Genomic DNA, 21,750 nt, shown 5'->3' with positions numbered 1-21,750 from the left:
AAAAAGATAATCAATAAAAAATATCAAGTACTAATTAAGAACCACATAGGAGACATTCTTTTCTAATTACTTACCTTGGGAGGAAATTTTATATCTATATTAACATCACTACTTTTCAGAGCAAACTTAGTCAGAGATGAGCCATACAACCTAAGTGAACACTCTGGAAAAAAAATGAAAAAAATAAAAGCATGAAATAGCATGTAAATACGGGATCTTAAACAACAGTAGTAGGAAAACTGCATATATCTCAATTCTATGTCTTTCAATTCAAATACAACAATTATAGAAGAATTATATCCTTTTTAACTGATCTATAAAATAAAAAATGTTTCTCAGAGGGTTCAGGAACAAAGACAGAAGAGAGAAATTGCTCATAAAAGTTCAATGTTTAAACAAAATTTTAGTAATAGTTCACTAAGGAATGACTACAAATATGTTTAAGATTTAATATGTAACAGTAAAGAATGTGCAACTCAGTTATAGCTACTGCCACAAACTGCATTTATTTATATATATTTACATAAGAGATAACACTTTACATGGGGAAGGAATCGCAGACCTTCAATGCCAATGCTCTTTAAAAATACAAAGTGAAGCCATCAATTAATATTGCAAGCCTAAAACAAAAAAAAACTCTGTGGCTTTCAAGAGTTCATAGAACAAGTTAATGAAAACAATAACATACTACAAGTATCTCTCTCAGACTATCAAATATTTGACTTCAAAAGTCATAATAAGGCCAAAACCGGTTTGGCTCAGTGGACAGAATGTCAGCCTGCGGACTGAAAGGTCCCAGGTTCGATTCCAGTCAAGGGCATGTACCTCGGTTGCGGGCACATCCCCAGTAGGAGATGTGCAGGAGGCGGCTGATCGATGTTTCTCTCTCATCGATGTTTCTAGCTCTCTATCTCTCTCCCTTCCTCTCTGTAAAAAATCAATAAAATATATTTAAGAAAAAAAAAAGTCATAATAAGGCAAATTTTAAAAGGATCTCATCAGAGGGCAAGTTGAAAAAACCATAACTGGAACTTATCAGGCAAGTTTAGTTTCTTAGAAAGTATAAGTTCAGCCTGGCTGGCATGGCTCAGTGGTTGAGCATTGACCTATGAACCAGGAGGTCACGGTTAGATTGCCAGTCAGGGCATATGCCTGGGTTGCAGGCTCCATCCCGAGTAGGGGATGTGCAGGAGGCAGCCAATCAATGAACCTCTCTCATCACTGATGTTTCTATCTCTCTCCCCCTCTCCCGTCCTCTCCGAAATCAATAAAAATATTTTTTTAAATAATATTTACCCTAATTCAAGAGAGAGAGTTGTGTAATTTTTAAAAATAAGCATAAAATACACTTGTACCTGGTAAAAATGTTGTTATAACCTTTGACATTTCCTCCACAACCTCCTGACGAACTCTGAGGTCATCATCTGTTATTCCTTGTTCTTTTGCTAATTCAGTAACTGCAACACTTAAAGCGGCCAAGTGGGCAGGAGAAGGAGGTGGCAGAGAACGAAGCTCACTTTCTTCCTGTTTTTCCTGTTAGTGCAACATTTAACAACAATATATATATATAAAAGATTACTCTTTTAATGAGAAATAGATTTTTTTAAGAGAAAAAGGATAAATATAATCAACTTCTATGTACCAGACTTAAGGCATCTAGGATATGGAAGAGAACAAAAGAGACAGAGATCCCTGCCTTTGTGAAGCAGATTTGAAAGACTGAGAAATACTGTGGGGGAGGTTGCTATTAAACATTAAAAAACAAAATTTGTTATACTTTATTGACTGCATAAATTCTGAAATGCTTCATCAAAGCCAGGATGGTTGTTCTGCAGTTTAGTTATAATTTTTTGTAGTTGTTAATCCTCAGCTGAGGATATTTTTTCCATTGATTTTTAGAAAGAGTGGAAGGGAGGGAGAAGGGGAAGAGAATGAGAAGGGGAGAGAGAGAGAGAGAAAGACATCAATATGAAAGAGACAAAAAAAAATATGAAAGAGACACATCCATTAGTTGCCTCCAGCACACGCCCTGACCAGGACTGGAGATTGAACCCAAAACCAAGGTGCATGCCCTTGACCAGGAATCAAACCCAAGACCCTTTGGTGCCAGGCCAACGCCTTAACCACTTAGCTACACCAGCCAGGGCGTGTAATTTTGATGTGGTTGTGGGAGAATGCAAGTACCGCATTTATGTATGCACTGCCATCTTGACCTGAAATAGTTTAATTTTTTTAAATTTATCTTTATTGTTGAAAGTATTACAGATGTGTCCTTGTTTTTACCCACTGACCCTCTCCATCCCACTCCCGCCCCTCCCAGGCCTTCACCACACTACTGTCTGTGCTGGGACTTGGCCGGTATAATTCAGTGGTTATAGTGTTAGCCCATGCATCCAAGGGTTGCAGGTCTGACTCCCGGTCAAGGGCACGTACCTAGGTTACAGGTTTGACCCCCAGTGCAGGAGGCAACCAATTGATGTGTCTCTCTCTCTCACATCAATGTTTCTTTCTCTCTCTCTCTTCCCATCCCCCCGCCCCTTCCAGTCTTTCTAAAAATCAATGGGAGAAATATCCTCAGGTGAAAATTAATCAAAAAAGAAAAAAAAAAATCATTGGCTCGTTAAATCTGAATGACTTCTTTTCCTTCTAAGTTCTTGATTTTCTTCAATGTATCTTTTTTTTTTTAGGAAAAATGTATTGAGCACCTAATATATGTCAGATACTGTCCTAAGCGATGCAGAAACAAAAATAAATAAGAAAATAACCTGCCCTCTTGAATATTAAATACTGAAATATAGAACAGGAGAGAAGGCAAACACATGTTAGGTTTTCTAATCAAGCGCTGCAGGGGCAGAAAAGGAATACCTAACACAGACTTATTGGGAAGGTCAGGTGAAAGAGTATTTCACAGAGAGGATATACAAGCACAAAATTAGATAAGAAGTTATCTATTATTATAACTTTGAAGAGAAAAAGATTAAATAGATAAAATACTAATACACTCTAAAAAGAAAAAAGCACTCTGTTCATATCTAAGTCTATGAAATGCTCTAATAAAAATAACTGTAGGATGCCGAAACCGGTTTGGCTCAGTGGATGGAGCGTCGGCCTGCGGACTGAGGGGTCCCAGGTTCGATTCTGGTCAGGGGCATGTACCAGGGTTGCGGGCACATCCCCAGTGGGAGGTGTGCAGGAGGCAGCTGATCGGTGTTTCTCTCTCATCGATGTTTCTAACTCTCTGTCTCTCTCCTTTCCTCTCTGTGAAAAATCAATAAAATATATTTAAAAAAAAAAAAAATAACTGTAGGGCCGTAACCGGTTTGGCTCAGTGGATAGAGCGTCGGCCTGTGGACTGAAGGGTCCCGGGTTCAATTCAGATCAAGGGCATGTACCTGGGTTGCGGGCACATCCCCAGTAGGAGATGTGCAGGAGGCAGCTGATCAATGTTTCTCTCTCATCGATGTTTCTAACTCTCTATCTCTCTCCCTTCCTCTCTGTAAAAAAATCAATAAAAAAAACAACAACAAAAAAACTGTAGAATCAAGAATTCTCCAAGTCTCCAGTTTACAAGGCCCTGCATGGTCTGGACTTCTCCAACTTCATCTCACATCATTTTCCTCCTAGCTTTGTTTGCTCCACTCATACGACACTCTTTCAGTTCCTCAAATGCCATATCCTTTCCTGACTTAGAGAGATCTTTATTCATTCTGCTTTTTTGTGTAAAATGCTCTCAGCTTGCCCCTCCACACCACTCACTTTTTGCCTTTTAAACTTTTATTTCGAGGTTCAACTCAAATGTTCACTTTCTCAGAAAAAATGCCCCTGTTCTAGACTAAGTAAAATATTCTCGTATACTCTTTAGCACTACATTTCCCCCTTTAATAAAACTCATGATACTTAAATCCTATTCATTGGATGCCTTCATCAACACTTTAGAAACTCTGAGGGCAGAAACTACAACTATCTTATTCATCACTCCTAGACCTAAACACATAGGAGCTCAATAAATATCTGTTGGACTAACTACACCTGACAGTTTTAAACTTAGGAATCAATGTACTTTAAGATGAGCAAACTGGACTCTGAGAAGATTCCCCTCCTGACTAAGGTAAGGAGGGCAATCACAGTTTTCAGCAATGTCGCTTCAATTACTAATACAAGACTGGATAAATACTGCATTTTTACTTTCAAAAATAAAAAAGATTTGATATAGTTTTACCATTCAAAAATAAATAAAACATTTCATAAGAACTTACCAAAATGTTTTTCTTATGTCGTTTCTCTTTTATATGTTTATGAGCTCCCTGGATATTTTCAATGTGAATTAAGCAAAGTTTGCATAGATACCGGCAATTGGTATATTCTGGTGAGCGCTGAAAAATTAAAAAATGACATTTTCAAAGAACAGAGAAGTAAATTTTTTATTATATATGTGAATGACACAATTACGTAAATATAAGGGACAAAAATAAGCATTATAGGAATGTTTTTAATAAACAAAGCAGTACCTATAAAACCAAGATAGTTGTCCTTTTCAAAATAGTCATCATAGATCATATATTAATTTCTTTTCTTTTTTTTTTTTAAATATATTTTATTGATTTTTTACAGAGAGGAAGGGAGAGAGATACAGAGTTAGAAACATCGATGAGAGAGAAACATCGATCAGCTGCCTCCTGCACATCTCCTACTGGGGATATGCCCGCAACCCAGGTACATGCCCCTGACCAGAATCGAACCCGGGACCTCTCAGTCCGCAGGCCGACGCTCCATCCACTGAGCCAAACCGGTTTCGGCCTAATTTCAAACAATACCATGAAAATACTAAATATGGCCCGGCCAGTATGGCTCAGTGGTTGAGTGTCGACCTATGACCCAGGAGGTCACTGTTCAATTCCAGTCAGGGCACATGCCCAGGTTGTTGGCTCCATCCCCAGTAGGGGGCGTGCAGGAGGCAGCCAATCAACGATTCTCTCTCATCACTGATGTTTCTATCTCTTTCCCTCTCCCTTACTCTCTGAAATCAATAAAAATATATTTTAAAAAGTACTAAATATGTTTGGTACTTATCTAATATAGTCTTTAGAATCCAATGTGAAATGAGAAAGGCAGTCTCGTTACTAAGTCTTATTCCAATGCTACCCCCAAAACTAATTTCAAACTTTCAGTGTTTTTGATTAAGATCCACCCTCAAATAAGATATTCAAAAGAATGAATTGCAAATATGGGAAACAATTCCAAAAGCTGAGTTCCAAAAACACTCCAATTAATCACAATCTCATGGGAATAAATGGATAACCTCTTGAAGTTATTACTCTGAACAACTGACACATGAAAAGTATGTCATAGTACTTTAGTCATACTCCACATATATATTCTTGAAATAATAAAAAACATAATTCCAAAGTACTTGTTATGTGCCAGGTTCCTTGCTAGGTGCTTCACATATAATGTGACATTTTAGACTGACATTATCTTCTTTTATGGATGTGAAAACAAAAGCTCAAATAGCTTGCAACTTTCACAAGGATACATTAAGTGGAAGATGCTGAATTTAAATTCATGTATTACTGAATCCAAAGCCAACTCTCTACCCATAAGATTACACAATAAAATATTACAAAAATATTAAATATGTGCTGAATTTAAAAATATTGTTTCTACTGTCTTACACTGAAATTCCAGCAATGCTCAATTTTTATCTGACTGATCTTCAAAAGGCTGTAACTCCTGACAAAAAAATTCTCACTTCAGAATATTATGTATATGATTTCCTTTAAATGGGGAATCTGCCCTAAAAATAGCAACAGTCCTGCCACAGACTAAAAAATAAATATAGCCATCATGTATTCAGTATCTACTAACCTTAAAACAACTCTATGAGGATTCCCCATTTTACTGACAAAGCAACTAAATCTCAAGAATTAAATAACTGCCCAAGGCAACAAGCAAATAAGAAAATTCAGCTCAACATAATCATTCCAATTCTTTAATATAAGGAATTCTTTCAAATCTGTCCTTATTGGAGAATGAATTAAGCCTTCACAGAGACTTCTACCTCTTAAATTTCCTACCACAACTACTTCTTAATTCACCAACTATTTTTTAAAAATATATTTTTATTGATTTCAGAGAGAAAAGGAGAGGGAGAGATAGAAACATCAATGATAAGAGAGAATCATTGATTGACTGCCTCCTGCACACCCCTCAGGGATCAAGTCCACAACTCAGGCATGTGCCCTGACCGGAATCGAACCCTGACCTCCTGGTTCATAGGTTGATGCTCAATCACTGAGCAATGCCAGCTGGGCCACCAACGATTTTTTTGAGCTCATACTATATATCAAACATTTTTCTAGGAGCTGGGTAATGTAAACAAAAGAAACCAAAATTCCTGTCCTTATGAATTTACATTCAACTGTAGGGAAACATGTATTAAATAAACAAATGTATAAATAAGCAAACAGGAATATGGGAAGAGGTGTTAATTGCTTTTTAAAAATAGGATCATCACTTAAGACCTTATTGATAAACTGACTTAAAGTGAAGGATTAGCTGTGTGGCTATTTGGAAAGAGACATTCCACACAGAGTAAAAATGTGAATGCTAAGGCCCTGAAGTAAGAATATGCCTAATATGTTTGAAAAATTGCAAAAAAACTAGCATGACTGGAACAGAAAGGTAATGGAGTCTAGATTATAAGGCCCCCTGTAAGGACTCTGGCTTTTATTCTAAGTGTAAGGGGAAGGCACTGAAGGTTTTTGAGCAAAGAATTACAAGATCTAATCAATATTTTAAAGGAATCACTTGTCTTCTATATTAAGAATAGAAGCAGGAAGAGCTTATTGCTGGTATGCATATACTGCAATAATAGAGAAGAGAGATGATGTTGGCTTGGCTCAAGGTTTAAGAGTGGTGGAAGTGACTGGAAGAGTTAGATTTAGGAGTTGAAAGCATAAACAAAGAATATCTAAATGCATGAATATTGATGAGGTCTCTGAAGAAGTCATATAATCACTCATCATATGAATTTTTCAATTGTAAAATGTTAACAGACAAGGACACATCTGGATTCTTTTAGTAAGAAAAGCTTGACAGAAACTCGAATGGGGAGTCAGCAGGCTTGGGATGACATCTCAATTAACCTTGGATAATACTCTAACACTGGAGCCTGCTTCTATATAGGTCCTTAAAATGAAATAGTAAAAACTGCCCTATAGGGCATGATAACTAAATTACTCAGTAGTTAAACTTTATTTAGTGCTTACCACATACCAGCACTGTGCCAAGAACTTTACTTATCTTATTTAATCCTCATAATAGCCCAATGAGCTAGGTGTCATTATTTTCATCAAATCTATTTTAATGATAATGAATTTGAGGTTTAAAGAGATTAAATAACTTATCCAATAATATTAAATCAGTAAGTGACAAAGCTAGATAGAACCATTGATTTCAAATCCCATACACTTAACCACTAAGCAAACTACCTCTAATTACTGACCAATTATGTACAATGTACTGTATTAGGCACAACAGTAAATAACACAAAAATGTTCTCACCACCAGGAAGCTTCTAGTTTCACAGAAGAGACAAATGAAAAAATTCCTTTATTATAGTTATATTTTATTTAACCATTAAACAAACATACTAATAAACCTTCTTAAAGTTTCTGCAGACCAACTAAAATAATCACTGCTGGGCATGGAGATTCTAAGTATTTCCTAGTCAATATTTATTATTTGCTATAGGGAATTTTACCCTTCCAATCTAATTGTTTGAATTTACTCCTTCTTTGGTACAGGTTAAAAACTACACTTTGCCCAGCCAGTGTTGTTCAGTGGTTGAGTGTCAACCCATGCACCAAGAGGTCACCAGTTACTGGTCAGGGCACATGCCCAAGTTGTGGGCTCCATCCCCAACAGGGGATATGCAAGAGGCAGCTGAACAATGTCTCTCTCTTATTGATGTTTCTATCTCTCTCCCTCTCCCTTTCTAAAAGTCAATAAAAACATATTTTTAAAAAATCATATCTTTACTCCTCAATTAGATAATCTATGAGTATACTGTGAACAAAAGGACCCGATGAAATAAAAACTAAGTTGGTAAGAATATCCACACTAATTAAAGAGAAAGATGAAAATCGACCGTACCTTCACGACACCCACCAGCCAATCAGGAGTGAGTATGCAAATTAACCCAACAAAGCTGGCAGGTTAATTTGCATACACAGGCGCTGAACGGCAGGGGGCGGGACACTTGTGACGATGCAGGCGTTCCGCACTGCCCCAGCCACTCCAGGCCTCTGGGCGGCATGGGAACACGGAAAGGCGGCTCTGAGCCGGAGTGAAGGCAGAAAGGTGCCTCCGGGCCAGAGTGAAGGCAGTGCTGGCAGCCAGGGGAAGGAATGCCCATTCTTGCACGAATCTTCGTGCATCGGGCCTTTAGTTCTTAATGAGTGTCTAAAGCTGGTAGAGAAAAATGTTAACTAAGAGTATACTGTATTGCCCTAGCTGATCTGGCTCAATGGATAGAATGTCAGCCTGATGACTCAAGTGTCCCAGGTTCGATTCCAATCACAGGCACATGCCCCAGTTGCAGGCTTGTTCCCCAATTGGGGGTATGCAGGAGGCAGACGATCTATGATTCTCTCTTATCATTGATGTTTCTATCTCTTTCCCTCTTCCGTTCCTCTCTGAAATCAATAAAAAATGTTTTTGTTTTTGTTTTTAAAAAAGAGTATACTATATTGAAAACAAAAGGTTTTGGAGGCTTGAGAAACAAAGGTGTCAGAAAGAAAAGGGATTATAGACATCTCTGCTGATACTGGCACAATGATTTTACATCATTGCTGTTTAAACGCAACAACAAATAAAATGTTTTCATGCTCAAGCTTTTCTTTCACCCCACACCATTCTTTCTTACTATCATCAAATATCCATTCCACCCCAACTTCTTCCTTCTACAAAGAACTGATTTTTTCCGCTTTGTATCCTATGTATCTTCCCATCCAGTCCTGTTTATTTTTCTTGAAAACACATTTTTCACATTTCCTTTACACATCCCATATAATTTACCTACACCACCCTTCCCCAACCCATTGGGTCAACTCCTAATCACTCCTTCTGACTCAGTTCAAATGTCACCTTCTTATAAAGCATTCCCCAATTTTATACCTCTATATCCCAACTCAAATTGGTCACTCCTTTGTCCAAGATCCTATTGCAAACAATACTGTTATTATTACTATTATTATGGTTTGCTTATGTCTTTCTCTAATTAGTAAACTCCTAAAGGAGCAGTATCATGCTTTTAAAAATGTCACAATACCCCATTTCAACTTTTTATCACCATATCATGGCATATGAAAGGCACTCAATGTTTATCTTGACAATGCAGAGCCAGAATAGCTACTAAATCTAGGCTTAGGAAAGAGAAAGAGGAAAGATAGAACTAAGTAAAACAGCAAATTGCAAAAAAATAATTCTAACTAGGATATGGTGAGACTAGCTGCACAGCCTAAACTCTACGCCTTAAATTTCTTTTTATTTTCAGAGGGTGACTGCTCCGTCATAAGTTTATTAATAACTCAGAATTGCCTTCTTCAATTTAGCTATGACCTAATTTTTCTAAACTATACAAAATCACATCATTTCTTTTTTATTTATCAAGGAAGACCTATTTCCTTGTATACATACTCACAATGCCCCAAGCATCAATTTGTGAACAGATTAGTTTACTATTCATTCCTGTAATACCTAGCAGTATTTTTATTAAGGCTAGGAATGTGTATTTTTAGGTTAAGAAGTTAATTAGTACTCAGGAACCAGATACCAATGGCTAGAATAACTCCTGATAGATAGATGTTCAATAAATATGGAGGGGAATAAAAGCAAGGGGAAATGGAGGAAGTCTAGAACACCATGTAGTATTTTCTAATTCGTTTCTGTCACTTCAAATAAAGTATTAACTTTGAATGGACAGAAACTATGCCATTTTCACAAATAAATTCCCAATGCCTAGCTCGTTACCTAGAACATAACAAGCACTCAGTATCTATTTGATGAGTACATAAATCAAGGGTCAGCAAACTTCTTTCAGAAAGAGACAAAGTAATATTATGGTAAATTTTATGCTTTAGTAAAAAGGAGATATTTTGCCCTGGCCAGTGTTGCTCAGGGTCTCAGGTTTGATTTCCCGTCAAGGGCCCATACCTGGTCCTTGCCCTTAAAGCAACCAATCAATGTGTCTCTCTCACATTGATGTTTCTTTCACTCTCTCTCTCCCCTCCTCCCTTCCCTCCCTCCCACTATCTATCTATCTCTCTCTGAAAACCAATGAAAAAAATATCCTCAGGTGATGATTTCTTTAAAAAGTAGGTATTTTATGCTTTCCAGGGCATATATTCTTTGCAGCAACTCTCAACTCAACCTGCCATGGTAGCACAAAAGTAGCCATAGACAATAGCTAAACAAATGGGCATGATTGCATCCCCCCCCCCCCCTCCTAAAAATAAACACATAAAACAAGGGGCTAAATGTATTTTACCACAATTTAAAAATACAAAACACACCAAAAAACAAAACAAAAATAAGAGGGTAGGCCACAGTTCATCAACCTCTGGGGATGAATAAATAAAGTCAGACTCACAGATGTAAGATTTGCTAAACAAAGGGAGGGAAGAGAGAAAAGAGAGGAGATAAGAAGAAAGGAAAGAAGTATGGAAAGATGAATGTTATTTCTGCCTTAGGAATAGAAGAAAAATAACAAGAGCTATACTTAGCAAAGAAAAGTTATGAACCATGCATTTCCTTCAAATAACTGAAACGATATAGTATACTTTTTCAAGTCGAAAGATGTGATCTCTTTCTAAGCGTTCTTCTGCTTGTTTCAAGCCTAGCCTCTGCTCAGGTGTCAATGTAGACTCATCTATAACAGTGGCATTTTCTAAATAGTCCATCTCTGAAGAAGTTTCTTTATTAGATTCATCATTCTTCATTTTACCTAGAAAAGGAAGCAATCACTTAGTTGTCATCATTAGAACTGGTCAATTAAAAAAAAAAGAATGCAAAACAGACATTCAATTTATACAGAAAAAATATTCTTTCCTTAGTTGTACAAGTTGGCATACCTATGTAAAATGTAAGTAAGAGATATAATACATGGCATAGAAATTCACAAAGAAAAATCTACTTCATCGGTCAAATGCCTATCCTATCTTGTTCTTCAAACCTACCTATCAAGAGACAAATGTGACTGAGACTTAGTGTTTAAGGCTAATATAATAAAAAGCTCTTTTAAATACCAAAGTTTAGTCATTGAACTAAGTCACCTTAGCAACGTTAGCACTATACACTAGCAGCTAAAAGAACATACATACTCCAGACCACACCCCGACACCAGGCTCCTCTTTCTTTGCTTTCACTAAACCCACTGATATATATTTTTTTATTAGTCTCCTAACTAGATTGTAATCTCTTTGAGGCATAGGTTATGTGATTTTATCTTTGCATTTCCAGCACCTAGCGATATGTATGTATCTGACATACACAGTAGGTCCCACAACAAGTCTGATTTTTTAAAATACTAATTGCGTCATGTTATTCTCTTGCTTAAAATACTTTCTCAAAGCATTCAGAATAAACATAAACTCTTTAGCATATTATACACAGTCCTTACACTCATGAAAGCAGTAAACAGTATACAGTAATACCAAGCTGTAGTAAGTGCTATACAGGAAAAAAGCATGTAATTGAAAGGGAGACCAACTTTAAATATGAGAGTCAGGGAAAGTGTCTTTGAAATGTTAAGCTAAGACCTCAAGAAAGAGAGTGATGCTATCTCTATCTCTAACCTTATATACTACCCTAACATTTTTTACTTCATTTGTACCACGTATGCTAGAATGGATCACTGCTACTTCAAGTCTCAATATCTCTACATACGCTTTTCACTCCACCATCAAGGCCCTCTCCACTTCAACTAGTAATGTTTACCTGTCCTGAAAAATTGAGCTTGTCACCTGTTTCAGAAAACAATTGATATTCTTTATCCTATATAATAAAAGGCTAATATGCAAATCAACCAAAGAGTGGAACGACCAGTCGCTATGATGCTCACTGACCATCAGGGGGCAGATGCTCAACGCAGGAGCTGCCCCCTGGTGGTCAGTACGCTCCCACAGGGGGAGTACTGCTCAGCCAGAAGCCAGGCTCACAGCAGGCGAGCGCAGTGGCGGGAGCCTCTCCCGCCTCCACTGCAGGCGGGCGGTAAGGAGTGAGGGGTCCCAGGCTGCAAGAGGACGCAGGCCAGGCTCAGGACCCCCCACTCCCCCAGTGCACAAATGTTGTGCACCAGGCCTCTAGTATTTTAATACAATGCCTACACTGGAGATGACACTTAATTAAAGTGTGCTAAATAAACTAATTTGGATGTACCTAAAAGTAAATGATTATAGATAATCAACAAATCTCTCCATTCTGCTCTCAAATGCCAACTACATGCCAGATATAAGAACGCTGGTGGTCAATTTTACCTTCTGTCAGCACTGATTTTCTGGACAAAGAAGAAATAGTGTGCCTCTGGAGGTGCTATATCTCCTACCATAAGAGCAGAGAACAGGAAGGCAAATTCTAGCTTCAAACACTACAAGTCTCACTAGGTTAGCTAAGTGTTTTTTAAATTATCACTGGCCAAGAAGCTCAAATGGTTACGGTGTAGTTCCAATACATCAAGGTTGCGGGTTCAATCCCTTATTAGGACACATACAAGAATCAACCAATGAATGCATAAATAAGTAGGACAACAAATCAATGTTTCTCTCTCTTTTTTTCTATCTTTTGAAAAGATTCAATCAATAAAAACAAATTATTGTCAGGTGAACAATGATGCAATTTGCAACTGTGACCTAGTATTTGGAAAAATAATTTAGTCTTTTAGTAATAATTTTATGATGGAAATGTAAAAGAAAAGGTAAAATCCTAGTCTTATTTCAAGATTTCATGAAAAAGGATAGCAGCAAGGAATATAATATTCTAACCTTCTTCTCTATATGTACAACCTGCCCTGTATGACAATAATTTAAGAAACACTTAGTTTAACCTAGTGACACTTCTAATGTTTGAATCACTTTTTGTAACATCTTTATGAAAGAGTTTGCCTTCCTATTCTCTGCTTTTGTGGTAGGAGACACATCATCTCCAAAGTCACACCAGCAAATCCTGCATAATCACTTTTACCAATATGAAGCATTAGAGAAAGCTATCTTTCTTTAAAAGTCAAAAATAAATCAAATTAATTAATTTCCTGAAATCAACATCAAAATTAAATAACATCAGGCATAATTTCCCAAACTGTGTTTCACAGAACACTAGTTTTTTAAGGTATTAACACTCTTACAAAAGAAGAGTTGAAAACAGGTATTTAAACTAAAACCTGCACATGAATGTTCATAGTAACACTATTTACAACAGTCAAAGGTGGAAACAACCCAATGTCCATCCTATTAATAAAAGCCTATGTGGTCATCTTGCCCTCACGCCATGACGCCCTCACGCCACAAGAAATTACCAGAAGGCTGCATGCGCAGCGGGCGTGCACGGGTGGGCGGGGGCTTGATGCTGCATGCGTGGCGTGGAGGCAGAGCCTGCGGCTCCGTGCGGCGAGGCCTGGGGGTCCCGCAGCTCTGCGTGGTGAGGCTGGAGGTCCCGCGGCTCTGTGTGGCGCAAAGGCAGGACCCCTGACTCCAGCCCACCTCTTTGGGGCAATCCATTGAGGAGCCCCGGATGGGTGGGCAGCGCCTACCTCTTTGGGGCAATCGATCACGGGCTCCCGCACTGAGAGAGAGCACAGGCCAGTGCTCTCCTGAGTGCATGAATTTCATGCACTGGGCCTCTAGTCACTAAATAAATGAAGAAATAAAATGTGACATATCTACACGATGGAATATTATTCAGCAGTCTTAGTCATAGTTTAGGCTGCCAAAACAAAATTCCACAAACTGATGGAATTAAACAACAGGAATTTGTTTTCTCACAGTTCTGGAGGCAGGAAGGTCAAGATCAAGGTGCCAACAGGATTGGTGTTTGATGAAAACTCCCTCCTTGAACTGTAGACAGTCACCTCACATGGCCTTTCTTTGGTGCATACACTGAGAAAGATCTTCCTCTTCCTCTTCTTATAAGGCCTCATGATTTATCGGCTTAGGACCCCAGCTTTATGACCTCATTTAATCTTAACTACCTCATAAAAGCTCTTATCTTCAAATACAATCACATTGGGAATTAGGTCCTCAACATGGGAATTTTGAGAGGAACCAATGCAGTTTATAGTATCAGCATTAAAAAGGAAAGAAGTACTGCTATAACTGCATGAATGAATTTTTAAAACGTGATGTTTTTGCCAAAACCGGTTTGGCTCGGTGGATAGAGCGTCGGCCTGCAGACTGAAGGGTCCAAGGTTCGATTCCTGACAAGGGCATGAACCTTGGTTGCAGGTACAACCCCAGTAGGAGGTGTGCAGGAGGCAGCTGATCGATGTTTCTCTCTCATCGATGTTTCTAGCTCTCTATCCCTCCCCCTTCCTCTCTGTAAAAAATCAGTAAAGATATATTTAAAAAACAAAACAAAAAGAACACCCAAAAACGTAATGTTTAATGAAGGAAGCCAGACAAACAACAAGTATTGTAGGATTCCATTTCTATGAAATATTTAGAATAGGAAAATACACAGAAACAAAAAGCCAACTATTGGTTGTCTAAGGCTGCAGCAAGGGGGAAATGGATTTCCTTTTGGGGTGATGAAAAATTTCTGCAATTAGGTAGTGGTGATGGTTGTATAACACTGTAAATGTACTTAATTACACTAAACTGTACCTTTAAAATAGTTAAAATGGTCCCTAACTGGTTTGTCTCAGAGTCTCGGATTCGATTCCGGTCAAGGGCACGGGCCCAGGTTGTGGACTCAATCCCCAGTAGGGGGCGTGCAGGAGGCAGCCAATCAATGATTCTCTCATATCATTGATGTTTTTATCTCTCTCTCCCTCTCCTTTCCTCTCTAAAATCAATAAGAATATATTAAAAAATAAAATAGTTAAAATGGTAAATTTTTTTTTTTTAACGCAGTCCCCCACTACCACAAATTATGCAGTCGAGTTTCCCACATTTGGGGAAATCACAGGGGTCAGCACATCCGGAGTGCAATGGATAAGCCTCGCCCTGGGAAAACCACCTTCGTGATCATGGTATCTCCCCTGCCAGGTAAGTATAAAAATGGTAAATCTTATATATTATACCATACACAAAAAAGTTAAACATAGAGTTAACACTGACTCAGTAATTCGACTCCAACATATATATCAAGGAGAAATGAAAACATACATCCACACAAAAACGATTAAACAAATGTTCATAGCAGCATTATTCATAATAGCCAAAAGATGGAATCAATTCAAGGATAAACAAAATGTGATAGAGCCATACAATGGAATATTATCTAATCTAATAAAAGAGAAACATGGTAATTGGCGTACAACCGCTACCCTTCCCATTGGCTACTCAGCAAGATATGCAAATTAACTGCCAGCCAAGATGGCGGCCGGCAGCCAGGCAGCTTGAAACTAACATGAGGCTTGCTTGCTTCAGTGACGGAGGAAACCAACGTTCCCTGCCTGCCTTGCAGGCCTCTGAGCCTGCAGTTTGAAACATTTTAACAAATATAGAAGCTAAAAAAAACCCCCAGAAACCAGCTTTCAGCGAGCTTGGATCTCAGAGCTGGAGTCAGAGCTGGAGTTATACATTGTTTTGATTACCTACTTTCAGCAGCGGAGGCCTAAGAGCTGGAGCCTCAGAGCTAAAGCTGGCCCAGAATTTAAAAAAAAGAAAAAAAGAAAAAAAGAAAAAAAGGAGCGGTTGGGAGCTTCCATCACCCGCCAGCCTGAAAACAGCCCTCAGCCCCTCACCCAGACTGGCCAGGCACCCCAGTGGGGACCCCCACCCTGAAGGGTGTGTGACCAGCTGCAAACAGCCTTCAGCCCCTCACCCAGGCTGGCCAGGCACCCCAGTGGGGACCCCAACCCTGAAGGGTGTGTGACCAGCTGCAAACAGCCATCATCCTCTCACCCAGGCTGGCCAAGCACCCCAGTGGGGACCCCCACCCTGATCCAGGACACCCTTCAGGGCAAACCAGCCAGCCCCACCCATGCACCAGGCCTCTATCCTATATAGTAAAAGGGTAATATGCCTCCCAGCACCGGGATCAGCAGAGCCGAGAGGCCTCCCGGCACCAGGATCAGCGTGACAGGGGGAAGCGCCCAAACCCCGATCACCCTGCGGCCGTATGTGTGACAGGGGGTGGGGCCACAACCTCCCTATCTGCCCTGCTCTGTTCGTGACAGGGGAAGGTGCCCTAACCTCCTGATCAGCCCTGCTCTGTGACTGATACGGGGTAGCTCCCCAACCTCTGATCGCCCTGCGGCTCTGTGTGTGACAGGGTGTGGCGCCTCAACCCCCTGATCGGCCCTGCTGTGTGTGTGACAGGGTGCGACGCCCCAACCCCCCTCCCCCACGGGCCCTGCTCTGTGACAGGGTAGAGCCATAACCTCCCCATCAGCCCTGCCCTGAGTGTGAGTGTGGCGGCGCCCCAACCCCCTGATCGGCCCTGCTCTGAGCCCGACCAGGGGCTGCACCTAGGGATTGGGCCTGCCCTCTGCCACCCGGGAGCAGGTCTAAGCCAGCAGGTCGTTATCTCCCAAGGGGTCCCAGACTGCAAGAGGGCACAGGCCAGGCTGAGGGACCCCTCCTTCCCCCCGAGTGCACAAATTTTTGTGCACCGGGCCTCTAGTCTCTATATATAAAAGGCTAAGTGACAAACCGAATGTCTGTCCGACCGTTTGACTGACCAGCCAGTACATATGATGCACACTGGCAATTTAAAAATAAATGCTGACTCGCGCATGTGCAATACGTATAAAGCTCTCGGAATGGATATTATTGAAATGATTTGTAACGGATCTATTGTTGAAGCTACCTTTGGAAATAGTGTATCTACAGATAATATTAAAAATATATCTAAATGAGCGATTCTTTGTCCAAAAATGAACACGTTCATAAATTAAATGAAGAAATTTTGGATATACTCAATGGAGATTTTCACACGTATGTGAGTGATGATTTCAGCAATTCAATGGATGATGCTGGAAAAGGAAATTTTCCCATCAAATGTCTTAATAGTATTATTCCTTCAGGAATGCTGTGCCATAAATTAAAACTGAAAGTAGATGCAATCATCATGCTGAGAAATCTTAATAGTAAATGGGGTCTTTGTAATGGTACTAGATTTATTATCAAAAGATTGCGACCTAAGATAACTGAAGCTGAAGTATTAACAAGATCTGTGGAGGAGGGGTTGTTCTGATTCCAAGAATTGATTTGTCCCCATATGACACTGGCCTCCCATTTAAATTAATTCGAAGACAGTTTCCCGTGATGCCAGCATCTAATTGCAGAACTTTTTCATTAATAAATGACTATTAATAAATCACCAGGACAAACTATAAACAGAGTAGGAATATTCCTACTTGAACCCGTTTTCAGACATGGTCAGTTATATGTTGCTTTCTCTCAATTTCGAAGAGTGTTTGACATTAAAGTTGTAAATACTTCATCACAAGGGAAATTTTAGTCAAGTACTCTGAAAGTGTTTTTACTCTTAATGTGGTATACAGGAAGATATTAGAATAAATTTAATCAATTTAACAGTCATTTTTTTTATCAATGTTTTTAATATGATGTCTTTGTTGTTATATCATGTTGTTATTGCTTATTAATCAACTTATATATTATTTTCATATTCATTTTACTAATTTTCTTTCATCTCTGAAACTTCTATTATAGAGAAAGGGCAAATAGCGATATTAAAATATTTCTTCTAATTAATTTCCTTTCAATGTGCATGAATCTGTACACCGGGCCACAATAAAAAGTGATGATGTATTAATACATGCTACAACATGGATGAATCTTGAAAACATTGTGCTAAATAAAAAAAAAAAACAGACACAAAAGGCCACATGTTGTATGATTCCATTGATATAAAACTAGAGGCCCAGTGCATGAAATTCATGCGGGGGGGGGGGGGGGGACGGGACGATGCCACACGAATCCCTCAGCCTGGCCTGGCCACCCTCTCACAGTCCGGGAGCCCTCGGGGGATATCTGACTGATGCCATAGGCCCGCGGTGAGCCAACGCGATGAGCAGGCCTATGCTGTCAGTCGGACATCCTTAGCGCTGCCTTGGAGGCAGGAGAGGCTCCCGCCACCCCCACTGCACTTGCCAGCCATGAACCCAGCTCAGGGCTTCTGGCTGAGCAGCACTCTCCCTGTGGGAGCGCACTGACTACCATGCTGATTGAACTCAGATATGGCTGCCAGCCAGCTCTGTGATGGGGGATGTCCTAACACAGGAACAATGACCCCTATGAGCATCTCCGTTGGGAAAAAGCCACCCCTGAGTTCCTGCCCTGATGCCAGAGAGTCTAATTCCTCCCCATATGTGTCTGGGCCCCCAAAAGCAGCCTGGCGCTTTGGCTCAGAGAGATCAAGTCTGAGTACGTTCATGTGCTGGCCCTTTAACAGGAACACCTGGGTCTCCAGCAGCCTCCATGTCACTCAGCCACAATCCCCGCTGGTTTTTACAGCCCGAAATTATGGACTCTTCTCTTCCCAGCTCTGAAACCCTAGCCTGGGGGTCTGGCATGCAGCTGGGATCACCTGCTTCTCACAAGCAGCCTCCACAGAGACTATCTCCCTCTGGATTAAAAACCGGCACACGTGAATGTCAGACCAGCCCATTCCGCACCTCCGCCCAGCTACCAGTCTCAATGTGCTTTCTTCTTTACTTCTCCAGCTTTCAGGCGGTTCTGAATGATGGTTGTTCTGTATTTTAGTTGTAATTCTGATGTGGTTGTGGGAGGCGGCACGTACTGGCATTTAACTATGCTGCCATCTTGGTTCTCTCTTTTTTCTTATATACCTAAAGATACTAATAAGTCTTTCTAAATGGTCTATCAATATAACATTATGTGTATACTACCATAAATAAAAAGAAGCTTTTTCTGAACTCTTTACCAGTCTTTCATAAAGTGTGGCAAATAATGATTTAGAAGTAGCTTTTTCTTTTTTGTCTATACATCAAGAAAAGGCTTTATTCTTTTAGCCACAGAAGTATTACAAAAGACTGCCAAAGAAAAATCATTAGACAAAATCAGAATTAAAGCACTCAAAAGACAAGGATAATGTTTACAAACAATTAATTAAAACTCAGATTAAAATCCCAGAAGAAAATGAATTTTACAATGATAATTCTCAAGTAAATTGCAATAGTGTTCTAATCAACTTCTGCTTCCAGCCCTGTTCCTGTCAAAGAATTTGCTGTACTGTAGCCAAACATATACATAGCACTATCTTTCTTAAAACTATTCAATGGCTTCTCAAAACATCCTATATAATAAAAGTCCAGCGACCATAACGGCAGAACGACCGCTCGACCAGTCACTATAAGATGCACTGACCACCTCTTGGTTTCTCCCCATGGCCAGCAGGCTCCAATCGTCGGATGGCAAACAGGAAACCGGGCTGGGTGGCAGTGGGGGGGCGGGACTGGCGAGTGGGCGGAATGGCCAACCTCTTGGTCCCTTCCCTTGGCCCACAGGCTCCGATCGCTGGATGGCAAATGGGGAACCAGGGTGGCACCAAGCCAAGGCCCCCGCCCCACCGGTCGCCCCACACACAGAGGTCGACTCGCAGTGGGGGTGGGACTGGTGAGCGGGTGGGAACGGCCGGCCTCTCAGTCCCTCCCCGACAGCCGTCAGGCTCCCATCGCCCAATGGCAAACTAGGAACCCAGGTGGATGGCGGCGGGGGGCAAGACCGGCTGCCTGCAGCTGGGGAAGATGGCCCTGATCGCAGGTTAGGCCTAGGAACCGTACCTGCACACGATTTTGTGCACCAGGCCTCTAGTTCATTAATAAAGTCCAAACTCTTTATAATGTCCTAAAAGACCCTTTATCTCCAATTCTTGTGTACTTTTCAGATGCAACTTTTAAGCTTTCCCCCTCAATTCACTGTTCTAGTCACACTGCAATCTCACATTTATATCATGCGTTTTTTTAACCCGAAGTCCAAATCTCTATTAAATCATGTGCATTCTCAACTCAAGTTTTTGACACAACTAAATTACCACTTTATCTGTATTACTGCCATCTAACTAGAAGCTTTCTTGAGGTCTGGGGCTGTGACAGGGGGAAGAATTGTTCTTTTTTGGTTGGTATTTTTGGTTTTCCATTGTAAACACATGCTTGTCACATAATAAAAACTCAATACATCACATGTTTGATAAATAAATGAGCAATATATTACCAGGATCATCTAAAAAGAGTATGAGAAGGGGGGGGGGGGGACAGGGAAAGAGAGGAGGGAAAGGAAGGGTGACGGGAGGGGAGGGGAGGAAACATACTGACTATATTGACTACAGGAGCCACTAAATGTATATTTGCACAAGCTTTTTACCTACTATAACAAATGTAAAGTTCTTGTTTTAGCTTAAAGGACCATATTATTAATGTTCTTCTGAATTTCAAAGTGGTTAAAATAAAAATAGGGATAATTTAAAGAACGTTAATATAGGAAAATCCCCCCCCAAAAAAAGACTTGTGGAATAATCTAATTTGTACTTACTCAAATCATCCGATATGTCTTCAATTCCTGATGCACTATCATCAGAATCACCAGTATTATCTGTAGATGTTTGTTGCTTCTGAGATCGTGGTGAGTTTTCTGGAGCAGATTTTTCTCCCTCTACATCAATATTCACCTTGTCAAGAGAAGTACAAGAGCTTGGATTTTTTTTTCCAATTTGCTGTAATTCTGTCTGCCTTATGTTTTCTTTCAACAGTGAGCTGGGCACCTTCTCTGCTTCTGCTGGTGAGCTGGGAACTTTTTCTGATTTCATCTGAGAACTAGGTGCTTTTTCTTTCTTCTGTGAACTAAGTGCCTTTTCTGCTATTGCTGTCTGTGAACTGGGTGCCTTTTCTGTTTTCACTGGTGAATTAGGTGACTTTGTCAATTTTTCTGCTTTTGCCTGTAAACTGGATGCTTTTTCTACTTTTGCCTGTGAAACAGGTACCTTTTCAGTTCTCACAGGTGAATTAGGTGACTTTTTGGCTTTGCAATGACTTTGATCTCGAAGGACTAACCCCAAATCTTTGGGGCCTGGAATATTGGCAACATTTACTTTACATGATTTAACTTCTGTTTTTTCTATACAAATATCATTTTGCTTATTTTTTTTACTACTATTCCTATTTGGGGAGCTGATCCCAATTTCTTTTATGGATTTATCATTTCTGGCTTTCAAAGTTTGATTAGTTATAACTTTAACTGTTTTGCTTTCTTCAGAAAGAGCCCAAGCATTCTTCTTTGGTTCATGATTTTCATTTTTAGAGGTCTTAGACTCTTCCATTATTTGAAAAGCTGCTTCTTTCCAATTGTGATATTGTAAAATAGCAGATCTCCAGTAGTTTGAATTGCTTCAAATCCAGTTTAGGCAAGCAACCAATCTATTGAATTAAAAACAAACAAATAAACAAACAAACCAAAAAAAAACCTGTTTTTTAAAATGCAAAGTCACTTTTTAAAATTCGATGAGACATTAAAAAAAACTTTTAAAATTTGTTCTCAAACTAAAATAATAGTA

General features: G+C 39.7%; 1 protein-coding gene across 1 annotated transcript in view; it reads right to left on the bottom strand.

Moving 5' to 3' along the window:
• TUT4 (terminal uridylyl transferase 4) overlaps positions 1–21,750 on the bottom strand; it is a 100,460-nt gene that overhangs the window by 58,303 nt on the left and 20,407 nt on the right. Inside the window, exons 2-6 of the mRNA XM_081087118.1 lie at positions 20,733–21,613; positions 10,842–11,005; positions 4,257–4,373; positions 1,356–1,533; positions 75–163 (exon numbers count right to left, since the gene is read on the bottom strand). Coding sequence (XP_080943244.1) covers positions 75–163; positions 1,356–1,533; positions 4,257–4,373; positions 10,842–11,005; positions 20,733–21,516 — 1,332 coding nt within the window. The 5' untranslated portion in view covers positions 21,517–21,613. The remainder of the gene's footprint in view (positions 1–74; positions 164–1,355; positions 1,534–4,256; positions 4,374–10,841; positions 11,006–20,732; positions 21,614–21,750) is intronic.

Source organism: Myotis nattereri, assembly GCF_964212035.1.
Source record: "Myotis nattereri genome assembly, chromosome: 3".
Classification (NCBI taxonomy): Eukaryota; Metazoa; Chordata; class Mammalia; order Chiroptera; family Vespertilionidae; genus Myotis; species Myotis nattereri.
This window is presented reverse-complemented; position numbering and strand designations above follow the sequence as displayed.